Genomic DNA, 21,209 nt, shown 5'->3' with positions numbered 1-21,209 from the left:
ATATTGACTAATTGTCCCAATACATACAGAATGCTGGAGCCTGTAAAAATATTACTTTGGTCTTATTATTTTTTTTCAGAAAAGCATCACTTTAACATGATGTAATGTAGTCCAAGGAAGACAAAAAAAATATATGTTATTTACCCTTTGTTTAATTGCTATCCACTAACGTTCTTTCATATGCTTTCTTTACTAGCTGTTTCCAATTAACTCTCTCGGTTTCCTTTCATTCTTCTAACTCTTATTCTAAAAACATTATGTTTTAAAAACTACCTGATATACTCCATTACATTTTTCTTTGTTTGCTGCCCTTCATGTTACTTAATAATGTCATAGTTTTTACTTAGTATTTCAGCTTATTGTATATACCATTTTACTTGTTGCAATTACAGTTTTTTTACTTAATAATGTTATAGATTTTCCTTACTATTTCATCTTATTGTACATGCACTTTGATTTCTTGCATTTATGATTTTATACTTATTAATGTTATAGTTTTTTTTTTTACAATTTCATCTTACTGCATAAGCCATTTGAGTTGTTGCATTTATAAGTTTCTGTTGCTTCCACCATGAGGATCAGAATCCTCAAACTGCATTCCTCAAAAAAACAAGGCTGAAAAGGCACTTTTTAAAATATTTTTTTTTGCAGGGAGGCAAGCCCCACTGCACCCCCATGTGGTAAGTTGGCTAGCAAACTGTCTAAAGGACAGAACCAACATGGTGAAGGTAGTAGGTACCACATCAGAGAGAGTATGAAGGTGACTAGCGGTATAATACAGGGCTCCATGCTGCTACTCCTTTTGTTTGCTTCCTTTTCTGATCTCCAGATCATGAACCAGAACCTCCAGCTAACCAAGTCTGCAGATGACTGAAAAGTGAGAGTCATTGCCAGGTCATCTATAACACTCAGGCCCTGTAGAAAAGGCTTACACTTGTAAATACCTGGTGATCTCAAATGAGCTTAAATGAAATGCTGAAAAGTACAATACTGTTACATTTGGTAGTCAACCCCCCCAAGCATGCAACATACAGCATACCTCAATCCAAAATGAGATTGTTGGTAAGAGGCCTTGGAACATGGGTTGATAATTCCCTCTCCTCTGAGCTTGAAGGAATCGCAGTAATCAGAAACTCATTCTACTTACAGCAGTTGACTCACGAAGGATCTCTGCCCCCTTTTATTTGCTATTGATTAAGCCAGTTGTTGGATACAGTGCCCTCTTTGACATGTAGCTCTTTGAACATATAAGACAACTAAAAAAGACCCCAGAGGTTCCTAACTGAAAAAGATTACTGGTTTAAAACCCCTAAGCTATCAGAAAATACTGGAAGCAGTGTCCCTATATTCAGAATCTTACAGACTTCTTATGGGAGATCTATGCCTTATCTTCCCAGCTGTTATGGACCACTGTGTCCCCACAAATCATATAGTCCCACAAATACCAAAGCCAAGGATGTTAACCTTCACCAGCAGATAAAACAAAGTGGACAGATATATGCATTATGAAACACTTTCCCCAACTCTGGAATAGACTCCCACAGCAAAATAACAGTGTGATACATTATTTTTCTCCAATGGGAACTGGATGTTTGGATGGGTATTCATAAATTCACCTATGTTTTGACTGGCATGCCACTTCTCAAGAGAGTAGATTCAGGTAAGTCCCAATGAGGTGTAAATGGTTGTAAGACTCAGTTGTCTTATATTTCCTTTGATCCCATGAACATAATGTAAGATCACGTCAGTCACCTTGCTAGACAGTGGTCCAGGGAAGTAAATATTGTGGGAAGAAATATCCAGGAAATTGTTATGGCTAGGCTTGTACAGGCCCTAGGGCTGATAGCCTAGTATCAACCTATGAACCTATAAGAAAGCAAGTTTCCTTTTTATTTATTTACAAAAATATTCTTACTGAATAACAAACACAACACAAATCTGGTAGCATTTTTTGCAGTGCTAAGAAGCAAGGTGCATTATCTCCTTTAAAGAAACTACCCAACTATTATTGAGAAACTTATTTTAACACTGACAGCAAACCTTCTAGGTGTAACTGGCTTAAAACTGATTAACAAATCACTTACTGTAGTGTTAGATGCTGACAAAATAGTGGCAATAGCAGCAGTAGCAACACAAGATCAAAACTATATCCACAAAGTTAATGTTTTTATCACTATATCCTCTAAATCATGTGTTAGATACTACATAGATGCTTTTTAAACTTTTTTAAAGTTAACAACATTAATGAAATTGTCCTTCTCAGGTCACTTTGGCATATTGACAGTTTAGAGTATATTGAATTCCAACATTTACACCCAAACTAGGGCTGCACACTGATCATTTTTGATGAGTCTTTGGCCTACCACCCCAGACTCCTTTCTACACCATTCTCTCTCACTCTTTGTGAACCACTTCTACTGCTCTTTATCCATAGTAATTGCTTTGTATGCTTTGTGGACAAATTATTATGTATACACACACACACACACACACACACACACACACACACACACACACACACACACACACACACACACACACACACACACACACACACACACACACACACACACACACACACACACACACACACACACACACACACACACACACACACACACACACACACACACACACACAAACTGAATCCCATAATACCGAAAAACATACAGGACACCAACACTGACTGTATTGCAGCTACACTACACTGCACATACACTACTATCTATCCACTTACCTTAACCCAGACCCTAACCCTAAGGTCCGTCACTATCGCACACTCACCTCACCCACACCCTAACCCTAACTCACTTAACCCGCCCTTAACCCCAAATTCTGTCACTATCACACACTCACCTCACCCACGCCCTAACCCTAACTCACTTAACCCGTCCCTAACCCTAATAACCATCACAATCGCACACTTACCTGACCCGCGCCCTAACCTGAACGTCCGCACAATCACACATCAGTGTTGGTGTCCTGTATGTTTTTCGGTATTATGAGATTCAGTATTATGAGTTTTTGGTATTTTGAGCTTTCAGGATTTTGAGCTTTCAGGATTTTGAAGTGAACCCCTCCTAGGTGGGTTTCAGCTAGTGCTGTGTGTTGTATGGAAGTGCTGGGCAAGTGTTTACTTGCCCTGGGAATACTTATGTGGGTCAACATTTTAACTTTCGTTATTTTCGTCTCCATGTCATCTTTGGTGTTTTCGGCTTTTGGGTATTTGAAGTAACCCCCCAGAGAAGAGTCTGATCTACAGCTAAAAAGTGTCCTAGCTGTCTGTTAGTGAAGAGATACTGGCACTTAACTATTCCAACTTTGAGAAACTAACAGAAGGCAGAATTGTGGGCAGTGAATTTACAGAGAAATGGGCACCTCAATTTCATCACCAAGATTAGTTTGTTCCCTGGTTTCAGATACAAGTATATATATTCCACAGAACCCAGGGATAAATAGATTATATCACTTCCTGTCCACGAGAGATCAAGTATAAATTCATTTCATCAGATTATTAGTTTCTAGTCCACAAAGAAGAACAATGGGCTAGCTGCCAGTAGTCAGTAGATGATACATCTATTAACCATTTGCATATTAATAAGCAATTTTAGCAGTATGAAGTAAGGCAGAAACACACACATATCACATTTTCAAACCAGGTTTGTTGTCACTCGGCACCACAGTCTCAAATTAACATTTGTGTTCCTTTTTTATGACAAATCATAAGAAGCACATAAGTAGTTAGGTTTGCTTTGGGGGTCATCAAGCCTGCCCCATTCCATCATAAAATTTAGCTGTTTTAAAGAAGGACTTTTATCGCTCTGCTCAGCTTTGCTTCACTCCTCTACCTTGCCCTCAATTCCCACCCATGCCCTCCTACTCTAACATTATACTTCCTACATACACATTTCAATTCTGACTCTTATTCATAAAATGTTCCCAGATAACCTTACTACTTCCATGCATACACTTCTGTTTCTTGTTTCCTACTTCCCTATCTCCATTTAATTTTTAGCCACATTTCCGACTATCTTTCCCCCTTCCATACTGCTTTGCACTATATCCATTCATAGTCACACCCCTCCGTAATAGTACCTATCTGTTCCACACGGTATCTTTTACTTTGTTCAAATCAACCCTCATTTCTTCTGATTTTGCCTAGATCATTACACTCTAGCCTTTCATACCCCCTCTATTCCTTACATTCTAGAGAACATACTAGGACAACCTTCCTCTCTTCTTTTATAGAAATACTTCTCTCCTTACCCACGTTCTCCTAGCTTTCAGAATCCACCATCGCTGAATCTCCTCCTGCCCCGAAACTTCTTGTTACCTTCCTCATTGCTACTTCACCACCACCTGACATCTATAAAATACCGATTCTTGTACTTAATTATGCTTCTCTTCAGCTTATCCTTTCTTCTTCTCCTCCTACTGTGCCATCTGTCATCCTACCATGACTCAGTAATATATAACATCTCGCCAACTCTGTCCCAACCACCTATCCATACTTCCTCTTTACACTCTCCACACATTGTACCAAACCTATTTAATATTGCCCCTCACCTTTATTCCATAAATAGACTGAACAACTGCACTTCCTCTCAAACCAAAACAAAATTAAGTGCAAGAATCCTGTCCAAAAACAAGTGCTGAAAAGTTTTTAGCCCGACGAAGAAGGGAATGACGTGGAGCCGTGAAACGTACAAATCATTCAACATATTCTCCTTGAAGTTCAACACACTTGGCACATCATGTCTGAATTTTCTGTAATCCTGCCAAAAAAAAAGTCTGAAGTCTTGTCATTGAAATACTGCTCCGCTGCTGCAGTCACCTCCAAATCACTCGAAAACTGATGCCCTTTCAAAGTCGTTTTAAGGTTTGGAACCAGAAAATAGTTAGATGCATGCCACACACCCACTTACGCATTCATTCATACATCCCTTTCACTATTCTGATCTCACACATACACACACACACACACACACATACACACAATCACTTCCTCATTCATACCTGCATTCATTCACACATTGCTCTCACTCTCCCGATCTCACACACACACATGCACACACACACACACACACACACACACACACACACACACACACACACACACACACACACACACACACACACACACACACACACACACACACACACACACACACACACAGCCACTTCTTCATTCATTCCTGCATTCACTCACACTAGCCGAAAACTAATAAGCTTAACTGCAGAATAAACCACAAACTGTTCATGGTTTAATTTTCAGTTAAGCTATGGCTCCCCAGGGCACCGCAGCGCACACTTTGGGAACTCCTGAAATATGCACTTTATGCGTGCTGCAGGGGGGACTTTGGGAAAACCTGGATTCAGCAAGGGTCAATACACTTAAACCCCAATTTCATCAAAACAGCCATCATTTTGCCAGTCTTGTAAACATTGTCTTGCAGAAAGAGAACTCCTTTCCGCAGCTTCCCTCTCCTTTTTTCATTCAATGCCTCCTTTAATCATCACAGCGAGTTACAGTAGTAGTCTGCATTAACTGTTTGGCCCCTTGGAAAATAGTCAGCCATTACAACACCTTTCTGATCCCAAAGCACTGTGGCCATGACCTTTCCTACTGACTTTTGGGTCTTGAACTTCTTTGGCGCTGGTGAACCTGAGTGCTGCCACTGCATGGACTGTTATTTTGTCTATGGATCATAGTGGTCTAACAATGTTTCATCAACAGTAACTAGTTGTTCAACAAGTTGGCACCAGCTCAACAAAAATGTTGCAAAATCAACTTGGAAGTATCCACTAGACATCTTTTCTTGTTGGCATTCAAACATTTTTGCACCCAGTTGGCATACAGCTTCTGCAAACGCAGCTGTTCATGGATTATAAATCCAACACATTCCTTGGATATCTGTAGTATCTCTGCAATTGTTTTAGCTGCTATTGGCTGATCTGCCAAAAATCAGGTCATGGACATGATCAACAATTTAAGGAGATGACACTGTTTGAGGCCTCCCAGACCTTGTTGCATCTTCGGTCCTGAAATCTCAATGCTGAAACTTTGCACACCACTTCTTCATAGTTGAATAAGAAGGGCACTTGTCACTCAGTGTTGGCATCATACATTCATGTGTTTCCTTTGGAGTTTTCTTCTGCAGGAATAGGAAATTCATGACATCTTGGAGTTCCACACTTGAAAATTCCACACTTTTCATTGACATGGTTCAATCAATGATCTGAAACAATGTCAAAATATAGCATTACAATTCTGCAGATTGGCAGTTTACAAGATGAAATAACCCTCTTTTCAGCTACAGAGGCAAAATAATGCTCAGAATTTAGAAAGTTGGTTGGGCTTAGAACTTTTCAGCATGCCCTCATACTAAAATCTTTTTAGGAGGAGATATACACCCTAACCCTGGCCCCACCTGTCACAATGAATACAAAGATAATTCTCTCATACACTCTTCTCTAACTCAACTACAGTGAATCCCCAAACCTGGTGATCTAATTTTTGCTGCAATAAATGTTAAAAGCATAAGAAATAAAACTGTTGAACCACAATGCTCTTTTGGCTTTTCCCGGTTAGGAGTCGCCACAGTGGATCTCTGGTCCGCTTATGATTGGCAGTAGATTTTTACGGTGTCAAGTTGCCAGCCTGGTGCCCAACCTTCAGAGAAGGCACACACACATTCACGCACCTACCTGCATGTCTTTTTAATGTTTCATCACTTGTAGGGAGGACATGCAGACTCCACACAGAACTCACTCCAGCTGAGAACTGAACCAGAGAGCCTATTGCTGTGAGGCAGCAACGCTAACCGCTGCACCACTGCGGCGAGCTAAGAAATAAAACTGTTAAACTGCATGCCTGGATTACCCAACATAATCTTTACATTCTGGCTATAACTAAAACTTGGCTTAAACCCAGCATAAATGACTCAGAAGTTATATCTCCTGGCTATAATATCATCTGTAGTGACCGTATAAAGAGGAAAGGCGATGGAATTGCTTTAATATTTCCCAACACCTACCACATTTCTCCTTAACAGCAAACCAATACCAACATTCAATTCTTATTGCTTTTCTCAAAATAATTATAAACAAATATGTATTACTTTCCTTTACATCCCTTCTGGCAACAATACAGCTATACTGCAAGATATCCTACATTGGACATCCATAACATCTCCAAAAGAAAAAATACTACTAGGTGATATGAATGCAAACTGGTTGGAAATAAACTCTAACTCTTCAACATGGAGCATGAACTTTCACGCAACTAATTAATAGCCCCACACATTATAGCAAGACATCGAACTGCCTATTGGACTGGATCCTAGTATCAGACCCTAGTAAATACATCACCACAGGTACAGTGTTAAACTTGAACAATGCTATAACAAAGTTGCTAAATTTGCAGCAAATACCCCTTTCAGAACCCACCACTGTATAACACTGGAACACCTAAATCAGTTAGAATGGCCTCGTCAACTAAAATATACATAGTTTCTTACCACCTATAAAATTTTCCTGCATCCATTTGCCTGTCCAGCACTAAAAACATTTTACACAACTATGTTCCCAGTTGTATTGTATGAGGAAGTCGGGAGTGTCAGAGAAGTATGTAAGAGTGGTACAGGATATGTACGAGGGTAGTGTGACAGTGGTAAAGTCTGCAGTGGGAGTGACAGATGTGTTTAAGGTGGAGGTGGGATTACATCAAGGATCAGCTCTGAGCCCTTTCTTATTTGCAATGGTGATGGACAGGTTGACAGACGAGATCAGACAGGAGTCCCCGTGGACTATGATGTTTGCAGATGACATTGTGATCTGTAGTGAGAGTAGGGAACAGGTGGAGGAGACCCTGGGGAGATGGAGATATGCTCTAGAGAGAAGAGGAATGAAGGTCAGCAGGACTAAGACAGAATATATGTGTGTGAATGAGAGGGAGGCTAGAGGAATGGTGAGGATGCAGGGAATAGAGGTGTCCAAGGTGGATGAATTTAAATACTCAGGATCAACAGTGCAGAGTAATGGAGAGTGTTGAAAAGAGGTGAAGAAGAGAGTACAGGCAGGATGTAGTGGGTGGAGAAGAGTGTCAGGAGTGATTTGTGACAGACGAGTACCAGTAAGAGTGAAAGGGAAGGTTTACAAGAGGGGTAGTGAGACCAACTATGTGATATGGGTTGGAAACAGTGGCATTGACAAAAAGGCAGGAGTCAGAGCTGGATGTGGCAGAGTTAAAGATGTTAAGATTTGCACTGGGTGTGACGAGGGTGGACAGGATTAGGAATAAGTATATTAGAGGGTCAGCCCAGGTTGGAAGGTTTGGAGACAAAGCCAGAGAGGCAAAAGTACATTGGTTTGGACATGTGCTGAGGAGGGATGCAGAGTATATTGGGAAAAAGATGCTAAGGATGAAGCTGCCAGGTAACAGGAAAAGAGGAAGGCCTAAGATAAGGCTCATGGATGAGGTGAGAGAGGACATGCAGGTAGCTGGTGTGATAGATCAAGATGCAGAGGACAGGAAGAAATGGAAACAGATGATCCGCTGTGGTGACCCCTAACGGGAGTAGCCGAAAGAAAAAGAAGATGTTTCCAGTTGGTCAATGCGATCCAGTGACCAAAAACTCCTGTCTGTCTACAAACCTATCAGATCTGCTGGGCATTGTCAGTACTCATACAAGGTTGCTAAGTCCTTGAACTCCTTACCTGTATCCATCAGGTCAATACTCTCCCTTCCATCTTTCAAAACTACTCTGAAAGACTTCCATGCTAAAATCTGTCTCTGTTCTTTCTCAAAACCAGGATAAACTATATTTCTAAATATGAACAAGTACCTTTTCTTTCCTTATACCTCATTGCTCTCCCTTCTTCACTTACCTCCTTATGTCTATCAAATTATTTTCCCTGACTTTTTCCTCTAAATATACCATAAGCCTTTTCTTCCCCTCACTTCATATTGCAATTCCTGTTTGTATTAGACTAGTTACCTTTAATTTCTCTACAAACTGTCCAAAATTTCTCTAAATATGAAATGATTGTCATATAACTTTTAATGATTCTTGACCAATGTTTTTATATTATCACTAATTTGTTATAACTATTTATACTGCAATGTTTTTGTTTTATTTTTGAAAATTGTAAAATTATTGTTCTTAAAATGTTTTGTAATAATTTGTAACTTTTGTCTATCTCAGGGAAAGGGGGATTTTCCACTTAGAGACCTTCTTTCTATTTTAACACCTAGAAGTGGTTATAAAACCATATGTTACATTTACTGTATAGTGGCAACCTGTTTTGGCTGTATGGCAGTGGCTTTTATTTATCTCCTTTAATTTATTTGTTTGCAGAATGAACCGCAAGACCTTGACCATTCCACTCATCCTTGTTTCTATATTACAACTGGCTTGTTCGCTTCACATATGTGCCTTCAACATAAAAGCTTTTGGCGATGCTAAAATGTCAGATCCTGCTATTGCTAACAGCATTGTAAATGTAAGTATTCATGGAATACCCTTGCTTTGCAATTGTGTGTGCATTGCTAGAGCATTGACATATGATATATTTATTTATTTTTCCTGGACACATATTCACCATTCATTTATGTCAGAAAATGTATTTGCCATGAAATCATTCCTATTTTCAATCTCTTTTGCACCATAAATAAAACATATTGGAGGGATAGATGTGTATCACAGAGAATATCACTTCTTTGGAATCTTCTCCACATAAACCAAAGTACTTCTGTTACACTATTCAAATATAATCTGGATGAATGGACGGGCAACCACAAATTCACCCTTGGTTTAGTACCCTTGTTTCTCATGGAAAAGGTCAACATGTAAATGTTCTGCTTATTTATGGGTTATTTGTATTTTAAATATAATGACTAAAACCTTCATGGGAATGTATGACTAGGCTTCCAAAGATCCTTGCAGATCAATAGCTAGTAAATACCTATGAATTTTCAATTACATTTCCATATTTTCATCTGCTTTGCAAGCACTTTCTATAGTATTTTATTAGGATTGCAACAGAAAACAGTTACTGTTTTCTGGTATGATTTTTATAAAAAGATATGGAATATGTTGGCAGCATAGTGTTTTTAGTATATGTAAGGCAATTGAATGTTTTCTTGTTCATCCTCAGCTGATAATTTAACTTACTACAATGGCATATTTTCATTGTGACAGCTGATTAATTTGTATTTTTCAGAATTTAAGTGTATCCAATGACATTAACCTAATAGTTCAAAATGACATTAGAAATATGTAAGCTTCTGAATCATCTTTTTTGCCAAAATATTTAACTGAGAGATGCTTGTCTAACAAATGGGAATAGTGAGCTTTGAACAATATAAAGACATTACCTATTATATTTGGAATCACTTGCATTCTCATTTATATCAAGTTCTTTAAAAACATGGTTCCTCACTTCACTCGCATCAATACCCAGAATATAAAAATGCTCATATATTATATTTTTCACTTAAGGGGCAAAGGATTGCAGACAGAACCACTCTAGAACAATCACACCCCCAGAGATAGGCTTTATAGTTATGCCTTGCTTTTGTCTCCCTACTACATATTGTGGTGATTAGTAATGTCTGATATCAATATGCATACTGTTGGGGATTATTAATGTCTGACATTAATATAGGAAGAGCATGTGTTTGGACAGAGGGGTGTAAGAAGTCCCTGTGGTGATGCAGGTGCCTACATCCTGATCTGGGGATGAGTTAGGGTGGGGCTAGGGCTATGCTTAAGGTTAAGGGCAAAAGGTACAGAGGTGTCTGTATGAATGAAACTGACCTGTGGACTTGTGAGCAGGACAGGGAGTGGCAGTAATGCAAGATTGACAACCTACTTGATGAGCTGTATGGCTGGAGGGGGTGGATTGATGGTAGTATTGGCCATCTTGTGTGCCCATGGGCTGGCATTTTCACATTCAACAACACAAGACGAATGAGCCATTCAGGGGGTATTTCTGCTGCAGGAATCTGCTTACAGTTAACAAGATGGAAGGGACCAAAAACACACTCAAGCCTACCTGAATGATGACTCCATCTGGACAGTTCTCATTTTATCCCAGATGAAACATTCAGGTAAGTGAATGAATAGGCTGTCTCTAGATAGTAGAAGTTTGCTTGTTGATACGCACAGGGCAAAAAATTACATAGGAAAACATAATTAGCAATGCATTGTAATATTTATGTGGATGACTGTGAAAACGTGGGTTTATTATTTCAATAAATTTGATGTGATTCTACCTCCTCCTAATTCTGATGGCAGCCTCTGATTGAATTAATCCTTTAAAGCATTTAAAAATCTATGGCTGTATAGAAAAATGAAATTGCTACTACACAGGCTAAGCACAGCTTTGCAGTATAACTTTATAAAAAATACTTCATGATTTCAATACATTTGTTGTGACACCTCATCAATTTTAGCCCATATGTGACTCTACACTCAGTTAATCCTGTTTGGAGGATATTTTTCTGCACTAAATTTTGATATGTTCACCTCTTAACTGTTATTATGGCCCCCTAAGTCCATTAATTCTACTGGGGCTTCACTTACTCAGACGCAGCTGCTAAGTCCTCTTCATTCTTTTTATATTAATCCTTTTAAGGTTTTTTGATCTATTTATTCCTGGTGTGTGTGTGTGTGTGTGTGTGTGTGTGTGTGTGTGTGTGTGTGTGTGTGTGTGTGTGTGTGTGTGTGTGTCTGTGCGTGTCACATATTATGCACATAATGTACTACATCTTCAAAAATATAAGTAAGTCAGGAGTGTGAATCATGTGACTATGACCAGGTTTTCAGATTTCAGTAAAAGTTGCATTTACATGTATTCTGTGCCTCCATGTGCTGCCCTGAAACACTAAGTGCTTTATCTTGCAAATCTGACATGGTGTCAAAACTGTGGAAATATCTGACCTGGTGTTAGAAATAAATGGAGTTGAAAGAGAGAGGAAAAGAGATAGACGGAGAGAGAGAGAGAGAGAGAGAGAGAGAGAGAGAGAGAGAGAGTGAAGTTCTTCTGGGCCATCTTTTGGTTCTGTAGCTGCTGTTTCTTGTTTGGACATGTTCCATCTGTAAAACCGAGTAAGACTTGGACAGGTCATCTTTCCAGTTTGCTACGTTTGCAATTAGACTAAATGTTTTTGAGCTTCAGCAGTAACACTTAATATAGTTCTTTCAAACACAATCCTTTCAAATTTTGCACTCATATGAGCTTACTGGTTTTGTACGCGGAAGACTATCAGGACAATTTTTAAAGAAATATTTCAGTTTGTAACTGTCAGAAAATTGGAAGTCCAGGATTCAGTATTTCAAGGTGCATGTTGCTTTGAAAGTTCTTGAGATCAAACAAGAAATAATCCACTGTGACATGTTTCCTCTTGTCCCAGTAGAAGAAGCCATTTTTCCAAAGAGAAGGAAAAAGGCAAACTTGCAGGCCTGAAAAGTACATTTCAGACATACTGCAAGCCAAAAAACAATCTTTTTTATCTAGGAGATTTATATTTCATGAGGAAACTACTAATGTTTGTTATCTACTGAGTCTAAACAGAAAATACATGGCTGTGAATTTGATGAACTGTTAGTCACTCTGATGAGAAATAATCTGTGACATGAGAAATGATCCCTTAAGGAGTAGACTATGAAGATACAAGCTGACTTACCCGCTTCTGTGGAGTAGTGTAGTAGAGGGATAAAGACCTGACTATGGCCTAACTGACCAGGGTTCAATTAGTAGCTTGGGTGAATAATGGAGCAGCAAGGAAGGGATGGGTGTGCCCATCCCAGTTGGGAGGGTGCTCATTGATATGCTCCCTAAGGGGAGCCATGGTCCAAAGAGGGGAGTTACCCTCAGCCTTAATCAACGGTCATGGGGGGAATGGGGAAATGGCATTGGTAAGACATAAACAAAAATCCCCCTGGATGAAAGCACAGATGAGCTGAGCCAGCAGGACATCCTAAGGATTAAGGACCAGCCCCAGAAAATATGGATTAAGTCTGGGGGGAGGGCTGGAGAGCAACCAGTAGACCTGGTGTAAACAATGGTTACTGGGGGGCTGGGTCAGTGACAATGAGATCTGGAAGGAACAAAAAAAGCTATAAATGCATGTTGTGTGAGTAAACTGTCAAATGTTCAACTCAAAAGCATTAAAGGGGTGTGCAAAAGTGAAACCATGTGTAGAAAAAGTGAAGATGAGTCCTAAAGCCTGTAAACTAATAAAAGTAAAAATACAAACACACTTGATTATATAGCAAACAAGATAGCACCTGGTAACAAACAAGAAGACAAAGAAAAAACATCCTGTGTAAATACTGTAGATGTAGACATGAAAAGGTATAATTGCTGATTTCTGTATAAATATGGAGTTATTATCTATTTTTCTGTATATATATATATATATATATATATATATATATATATATATACATACATATATATATATATATATATATATATATATATATATATCTATGTGTGTGTATATATATATATATATATATATATATATATATAGACATATATATATATATATATATATATATATATATATATATATATATATATATATATATATATATATATATATATATATACATATACATACATATAGGTTCATAGGATCATAGGTAAGTACTACGCTATCTGCCCGAGGGCATCTATAAGCCTAGCCAGAATGTGTTGGCTTTCTCCACCCCGTTAGATTAGTCCCCTGTGCCTCGGTCCAGCAGAAATATTAGTTCCCTGTGCCTCTGTCCAGCAGGGCCACTGTAGTGATCCCAGGGGTAAATTTTCTGTTTCCCATCCACTCGTCAAGGTTTCTCTTGAAGAGTGTTAGTGAGATGCTCTGCCTAATGTAGATTGGAATCCTGTTCCAAAGCATGGGGAGTCTCTGGGACAGGAATATATCCCTCCAGCGCATCCTATTTATCGTTGTGGTGAGGTTTACATCCCTAGAGCATGTGGCTCTCGGGGATTTGTTTTTTTTTTAGGTGGAGCATGCCCATCAATTCTGGGTTGGACATGGCCTTGTATGTCAGGCAGAGATCACCTCTAAGTAAACGGTATGCAACTGAGTGCAACTGCAGTTTCTTCAGTTGGGCTGCATAGGGCATATGTTTGAGGCCAGTAATCCTCTTGGTGAGGTACTGCTGTGGTCTTTTCAGCTGTTGCAGGTGCCTTGTAAGGTACATCCCAAATGGGGCATTGTACTTTATGATGAGTCTGATGAGTGATGAGTAGAGGGGCACAATAACCTCTTTTGTTTTAGATGCAAACTCTTTTGTGATTAGGTGGGCCACATAGAAGGATTTTCTAACCACCTTGGCAATATGATTATCAAAGGAGACATTACTATCTATTTGGGTCCCCAGATCCCTTATTACATTTTCTGTATTTAAGGGACTACCACGTATGTGGTAGTTTGAGGGTACTTTGTTTTTTCCAAACAGGATGACTATGCACTTTTTGGCATTTGGCTTGAGGCCATGATTTTGACACCCGGTATCCGTCTCAGTGAGACCCTTCTGGAGGATGTCTGTATCAGCTGGAGAGTCAGTTATGGCCCCCAGTTTGCAGTCGTCTGTGAACTTGGTCTGCCATAGTCCTCCTGTGCTTGCCTGTACCTCTGAGAAGTATATACCGAACAGGAGGGGTCCCAGAACTGAGCCCTGGGGATGCCACTTGTAACTGGTTTAGAGTCGGACCTAGAGCCTGCAACTCTCACCATGTGGGTTCTATCCATGAGCCAATTGGCAACCCATCTCGTGATGTAGGGGTTTTTGTTCAGGCTGGTGAGCTTGTCTATAATACCTTAATGGGGAATGGTGTCAAACGCTTTTGCGAGGTCTAGATAGGCTGTGTGGACCTCCTTTCCCTTGTCTAAAGCCTTGGTAACTGTCTCAAAGAAGTCCACCAGGTTTAGGAGGCATGATCTGCCCTTAACAAAGCCAAACTGTGTAGAGTCCAATGTCTGACGGCTCCCAATGTCTCTGTTAATGAATTCCATGATGATGCGCTCCATAGCCTTGCAGACCAGGCAAGTCAGGCTTATAGGGCGATAGTTCCTGGGGTCCGTTGTGGCTCCACCTTTGTGGAGTGGGATAATTGTTGCTGTGCGCCACTCTATGGGTACGTAGCCTGTAGAGAGGCTGAGTTTGAACAGTGTGTTTAGGTGAGGGGTTAGTTAATTTTGTAGCTCATGTAAGACACAGCCTGGGACACCGTCTGGTCTTATTGAAGCTGTATTTTTGGCTTTGGATAGGGCTGTTTTAACCTGTGTGTCAGTGATTGCCAGGGCACTACATTCTTCTGGTATGGTTATGGGCCCTTTAGGGGGTGAGAAGGGGATGAAGTTTGCACTAAACCTGTCTGCCAGAATGTTGGCAATATCAGTCAGTTCAGTGTATTTTGTGCCATTCTGCACTAACTCAGCGCAGATCTGAGAGTTTCCACTTAGGTTCTTGACATAGCTAAAGAACGCTTTGGGGTTATCTTTGGAGTCACGGATGTCTTTTCCTCTTGGGGTTTTACTCTTTTCTGCACTAGTTTCCTCCTTCTATTGTATAGCTTGTTTATGGCAGGGATCCACCAGACTGGTTTCCTTTTCTTGGAGGAGTGAGTCTTGGTTTTGCTTGGGATAGCACAATCCATGCATTCTTGCAGGTGCTCATAGAGTGCTTTTGTAAGGGATTCAGCAGCTTGGACAGCATTGTCCTTTAGCATGAGGACTGTGAACCTTTCCACCTCAGTCTTAAGTAATGTGAAGTTTGCTTTTGAAAAGTTTTTCACCGTGGTTTCCTTGATTGGGGGTGGGGGCGGAATGTGGGTATCCAGAGTGATTAGTCAATGGTCTGATCTAATAAGCGAGTGTTTGACCTCTGGTGTAGAACACTGGTCGCCCATGTTGGTGATGACCAGGTCCAATATGTTGTCACCTCTGGTGGGGGTGTTGACCAGTTGATCCAGGGCATTCGAGTATATAAATTCTAGGAAGCATTGGGCAAGGGAGTTAGTACTTGAGTAGTTCTCCCAGTTAATCTTTGGGTAATTGAAATCACCCAATATTAGGGCATTTGGTAGGACCTTCATATTTTCCAGTGTCTCCAGAAATGTGGAATGGGGGTCCTGGGTCATGGTGGGTGATCTGTAGCAAGCTACAATTTGGATTTCAGTTTTACACGTTGTTAGTTGCACATGGATGATCTCTGAGGCATTGTGCTGTACCACTAACCTGGAGGTGTGGGTATCCTTGATGAATATGGATACACCCCCACCTTTTGTGTTTCGGTCTGGGTTCTGTGGCCGAAAAGTATGGTATGAGTTATAACCTGGTAGTGCTGGGGTGTTCTCTGGAGCCTTAAACCAAGTTTCTGTTACTGCACAGATGTCGATGTTCTCCATATTGAGGAGTGCCTTGAGTGCATGCATTTTGAGGTTTAGACTTCTGGCATTGAGTAGCATTACCCTCAGTTTTTGGTTACTTGTGCTATGTACGGTGGTGAGTTTGTTTTTTGAGCCTTTTCTAAAAAAGGCAGTATGGGGATGGCAAAAGCCTTGGCCAGTATTCAAAAGCCTAAGGTTGACAGGTGCAAGCCATCTCTTGTGAAGCAACGTGGCTTATCAAGCATGTCATCCCAGGTGGATAGATACTGGATCCCCTTTGAATGACACCAGAAACTTAGTCAATTGTTGAAATTGATAATTTTTTCTTTATACTGTGGCATAATTCTTGGTGAGGGCAGGATGCTACTCAGGGTCAGGGTCATATTGGCCTGGACTATGTGATCAGAGAGCTCTTCCATGTCTCTTTTCATGTAGTCCAGGGAGGTACGTCTCAGGTCATTCACACCAACATGGACAATAACAGAGCCATATTTGTACTTGTTCTGGAGTGACCTGAGTGCTTGTGTTATGTGGCAGATCCTGGCGCCTGACAGGCAGCTAACTGTAACCTTCTCCTTGTCCAGCCTAGTTAGTGCCTGACTATAGAGTCACCTATTACTAGTGTGTTGGGTATGTTATGTTGCCTTAAGGGCTGTGATTGCATGGCACACTGATTATGTGAAGTATGTGTTTCATGGTTTGTGATGGGGTGTGGAGGTTGCTTGGGTGTCTGCTTTTGAGGTCTCTGTTGCTTTTGCAGATTTTTATTTAGAGCCTCCGAGTATGTTTTCGTGTATTTATGTGTATTTGCCAGCATTGGTTTAATAGGTCTATGTCAGACTGGTGGTGTGTTGCATGTATTTTCCTTCTCCTCTTGACTGTCAGTTCCAGTCTTGGGTTGAGAGAGCTTTGCCTCCAGTTTGGCTGTATAATTGCATCTCTCGCATATATTAGTGTTTGGTGGTAGGAGGAGAGGGTTGTCTGTGTACATGAGGCAGTTGTAACATTGCCTCAAAATGCCCAGATTCACCAGTTGGACTGGAGAGTACACCTGAAACTGCCCTTTGGACGTGCCTGAATAGGTAAAGTGAGCTGTTTTACTGATTAGCTGGTAGGAACGAATAGAGAGCCTTGCCCTTCTGGACAGTATAGGGGATCTAGTGCTAGGGTTAATTAGTGCTTGTTATGAGTTTTGAGCAAGTGCTGGATTGTGAAATAAATGGTTTGAGTACTTAAGTTGAAAGTTTGTCTAGTTCCAAGGGAAAATTGAAGAGCAGACTTCCTGGAGCCAGGAATAGTTTAACCCTAGCTAACTGGCACTGCCCTGCGTGCAAAACCACGCAAGTGTGATTTTTATAGCAGGGAAATGAAAGAGAGAGAAATTAGCCCAAAATGGCCAATAAACTACTAACTTATGGGCTACAGGAAACACAGCACACACATTTCAGAAAGAAACAGATCAAATAAGCAGGCACAATAAGCCTTGAACCAGAAATTCCCAACTCAGAAGAGCAGAATCTAGCCTCTCCTCCCACAAGAATGCAGACTACAAACCTTCTTAATGTAAAATAACTGGCCTGAAGCCAAAGTGCTTAAACTAGAACTAATGCACTTTTAGAATAACAGACACTGAGCCTTCAATCAGCAATTCCCAACTTAGAAGGATGTAAGCTACATGTCCTGCCACAACAATGCAGTCCACAAACCTTCTTAATGTAAAACAACTGGTTTGAAGCCCAAGTGTTAAACCAAAAGGCTTAGAATAACAGTTATAATTTAATCAGGCTACTACCAAGCAGTAATAACTGCAGCAGAATAATACAATTGAGTACTTTTAAGAAGAAGCACAAGCAAAATAAGGTAATAAAGTGGGAAGAAACACAATTACAGTAAAAGTAGATGAATAAAGTGCAATTATTTTATATATAACAGTAGAAAACGAGCAAACTGATTTAAACAAATTACTCAATTAAATCAGTAAAAAAACTCAAAACTGAGCCCTGTTCCAGCAGTCTTCAATCTGACAAGTTGTAACTGCACACTCCTGCCACGAGGGTGCAGGGGAACCTTCTCCAAAAAAGATGTCCTGGATTAGTGCTCAAGTTATACAAACAAAGCTAGATTCAGCAGGCCTGAATCTAGTCTATGCTACAGCAGACAAGGTGCACCAATAACAGAAAAAAACAGTTCAAATGAGCAGGCACAGTAAGCCTCTATCCAGAAATTCCCAATTTAATCAGGCTACTACCAAGCAGTAATAAATGCAGCATAATAAACACAATTGAGTACTTTTAAGAAGAGGCAAAATAAGGTTATAAAGTAGGAAGAAACACAAATACAGTAAAAGCAGATAAAGTGCAATTTTATATATATATATATATATATATATATATATATATATATATATATATATATATATAAAACGATAGAAAACAAGCAAACTGATTTGAACAAATTACCCAATTAACCAGTAAAAAACCTCAGAACTGGGCCCTGTTCCAGCAGTCTTCAATCAGACAAGTTCAGGGCCTAAGTGGGTATGCCTACTGAAATGTTCTCTCTTTGTTAGGCAGGATGAGCTAATGAGACTAGAATAGGATAGGGCTGAACAGATGGGAATGGTAGGAGTGTCTGAAATCAAAATATGATCTCACTGTACTCAATCTGTGGTAAGTGGTGTGGTCAGTGTATTTATGTTCTTTCTACTTTGGATATGACAATGGCAATGTTTTGGAAGAGTCAATGGATTGTCTAGTTGAAGTTGTAGGTGAAACGTTGAAGCTGAGGAACATTCAGCTATGATGAATTTGAGTATAGTCCTAGAACTTTCTTTCTTTAGAGGATATTTTATCAGGATTGCAAAAGGTTATGGCCAAATTTAGCTGTTTTTTGATTAAACTAAACATTGAGAAAGAGGACAATGTCAAGATTGTTAGTGAACAAGTTAACACTATTTTGTCATTGTGACATAAGTGTGCTGTGGTGAAAGGATAGTTTGTGGAAATCAATGTAGATTGGACTATGGCTGAATATAAGTTGTATGAAGTGAAGGATAAAGCCCAAAGAAAAAACTTGCTAATTTAAAGTGGTTCCAGAGAGAGAAAAAGACTAAACAGTGTGCAGTATGGTAAAGATAAACTTGTAATTTGGACTGTTTTTCAGCAAAAAGTGTATTAATACTTTGAAAGCCTATTAACTGTCCTCATCAAAAACTGACCTGTCAGTCGGCCAGCCAAAAGTCATTGTGGTTCAGTTTGAGAATTGATACTCTAAAGAACAGGCACTATCTCAGCTTCAGAGACCATGCAAAATATGCTTAATCAATGGTACAACATATTTCTTTATTCATGCTTTTTTGGATGGCCATTCAGTTGGTGCAGCGGTAGCGTTGTCGCCTCACAGCAAGAGGTTCTCTCATTCGATTCTCAGCTGGAGTGCCTTCTGTGTAGAGTCTACATGTCCTCTCTGTGGTCAAGTGGCGTTCGAAAAACATGCGTGAATGGGCGTGCCTTCATTGAAGGTTGGGCATTGGGCTGGCACCTCATCACTGTAAAAATCGACTGCCAATCATTAGCGGACCGGAGTTCCGCTGTGGCAACCCTTAACCAGGAAAAGACGAAAGAAAAACAAACAAAAAAACAACATGCTTTTTTGGACAAATGGTTAAACAGTGATCTCTTGATGCCAAAATGAAATGCTGGCAATGAATTTAAAGTATAAACTGGTTTAGCTGTTGTATTACATTTCTTTTTTCCAGATAGCATGACAATATTTGTAGATTTCATAGAAGCATGAGAAAGTGTTCATGAATTTAACCTATGTATGGGATTGCAGATGAGAAGGTGATGCACATAGCAAAGACTGTGATTCATTTAGTACAAGATTATAGGTTCATAGGTTCATAGGTTGGTACTAGGCTATCAGCCCTAGGGCCTATACAAGCCTAGCCATAACAATTCCCTGGCTATTTCTTCCCACATTATTTACTTTCCTGGACCCCTGTCTAGCAGGGCGACTGACGTGATCCCTGGGGTGAATTTCCTTTCTCCCATCCAATCGTCAAGGTTCCTCTTGAAGAGGTCCAAAGAGGCACTCTGCTTGACATGTATGGGCAATCTATTCCAGAGTCTGGGGAGTCTCTGGGTCAGGAGCCTATCCCTCCAGCATGTTTTGTTTATTGTGATGACAAGGTTTAGATCCCTGGAGCGTGTAGCTCTGAGGGATTGGGATTTCTTTAAGTGTAGCATGTCCAACAGCTCTGGGTTTGACATGGCCTTGTATGTTAAGCATTTTATTGGTTGATCATCATGAAGTTGCACAGTTGCTGTCTGAAGGGCCTCAAGGGTGTACATTTTTTCTTTGAATCTGAACTAATGCAATGGCAGAAGTCCTTGATGGTTAAAGACTGAGGATAAGTTGGTCTCTGGGATTCTGTAAAATGTAGACTGTATCTTCAATCTTGCAATTTGACTATATTTTTCCTAGATCATCATTTTTCAAATATGTTTGATTGCTTCTATAATGCAATAGCAGACTGACTTCTATTTAGACATGAAAAATTGATAGAATAAGAGACTCTTGAATGGGTTCTTTATGTAGTTCAGACAAAACACAGTGCTGTGTGTTCATGAAATGTAGTACTACCACTGACTGCCTCCTTTTTCTGTTACAATCAAGGAGATGAGAGGTTTTGTTTGGGGCATAGTAGGGGAAGAATAATATGATATATATGATTTAACAAAAGGGTGGGTTCCTGGAAGTTAAAAACTAGGACTACAGTTTTATATGAGTAGCAGCCC

General features: G+C 39.9%; 1 protein-coding gene across 1 annotated transcript in view; it reads left to right on the top strand.

Moving 5' to 3' along the window:
* LOC122816207 (deoxyribonuclease-1-like) overlaps positions 1-21,209 on the top strand; it is a 136,861-nt gene that overhangs the window by 52,295 nt on the left and 63,357 nt on the right. Inside the window, exon 2 of the mRNA XM_044088955.1 lies at positions 9,360-9,504. Within this exon, the coding sequence (XP_043944890.1) occupies positions 9,360-9,504 (145 nt within the window). The remainder of the gene's footprint in view (positions 1-9,359; positions 9,505-21,209) is intronic.

The sequence above is a fragment of the Protopterus annectens genome, chromosome 12.part0 (assembly GCF_019279795.1).
Source record: "Protopterus annectens isolate FY-2018-M chromosome 12.part0, PAN1.0, whole genome shotgun sequence".
Taxonomy (NCBI): Eukaryota; Metazoa; Chordata; order Ceratodontiformes; family Protopteridae; genus Protopterus; species Protopterus annectens.
This window is presented reverse-complemented; position numbering and strand designations above follow the sequence as displayed.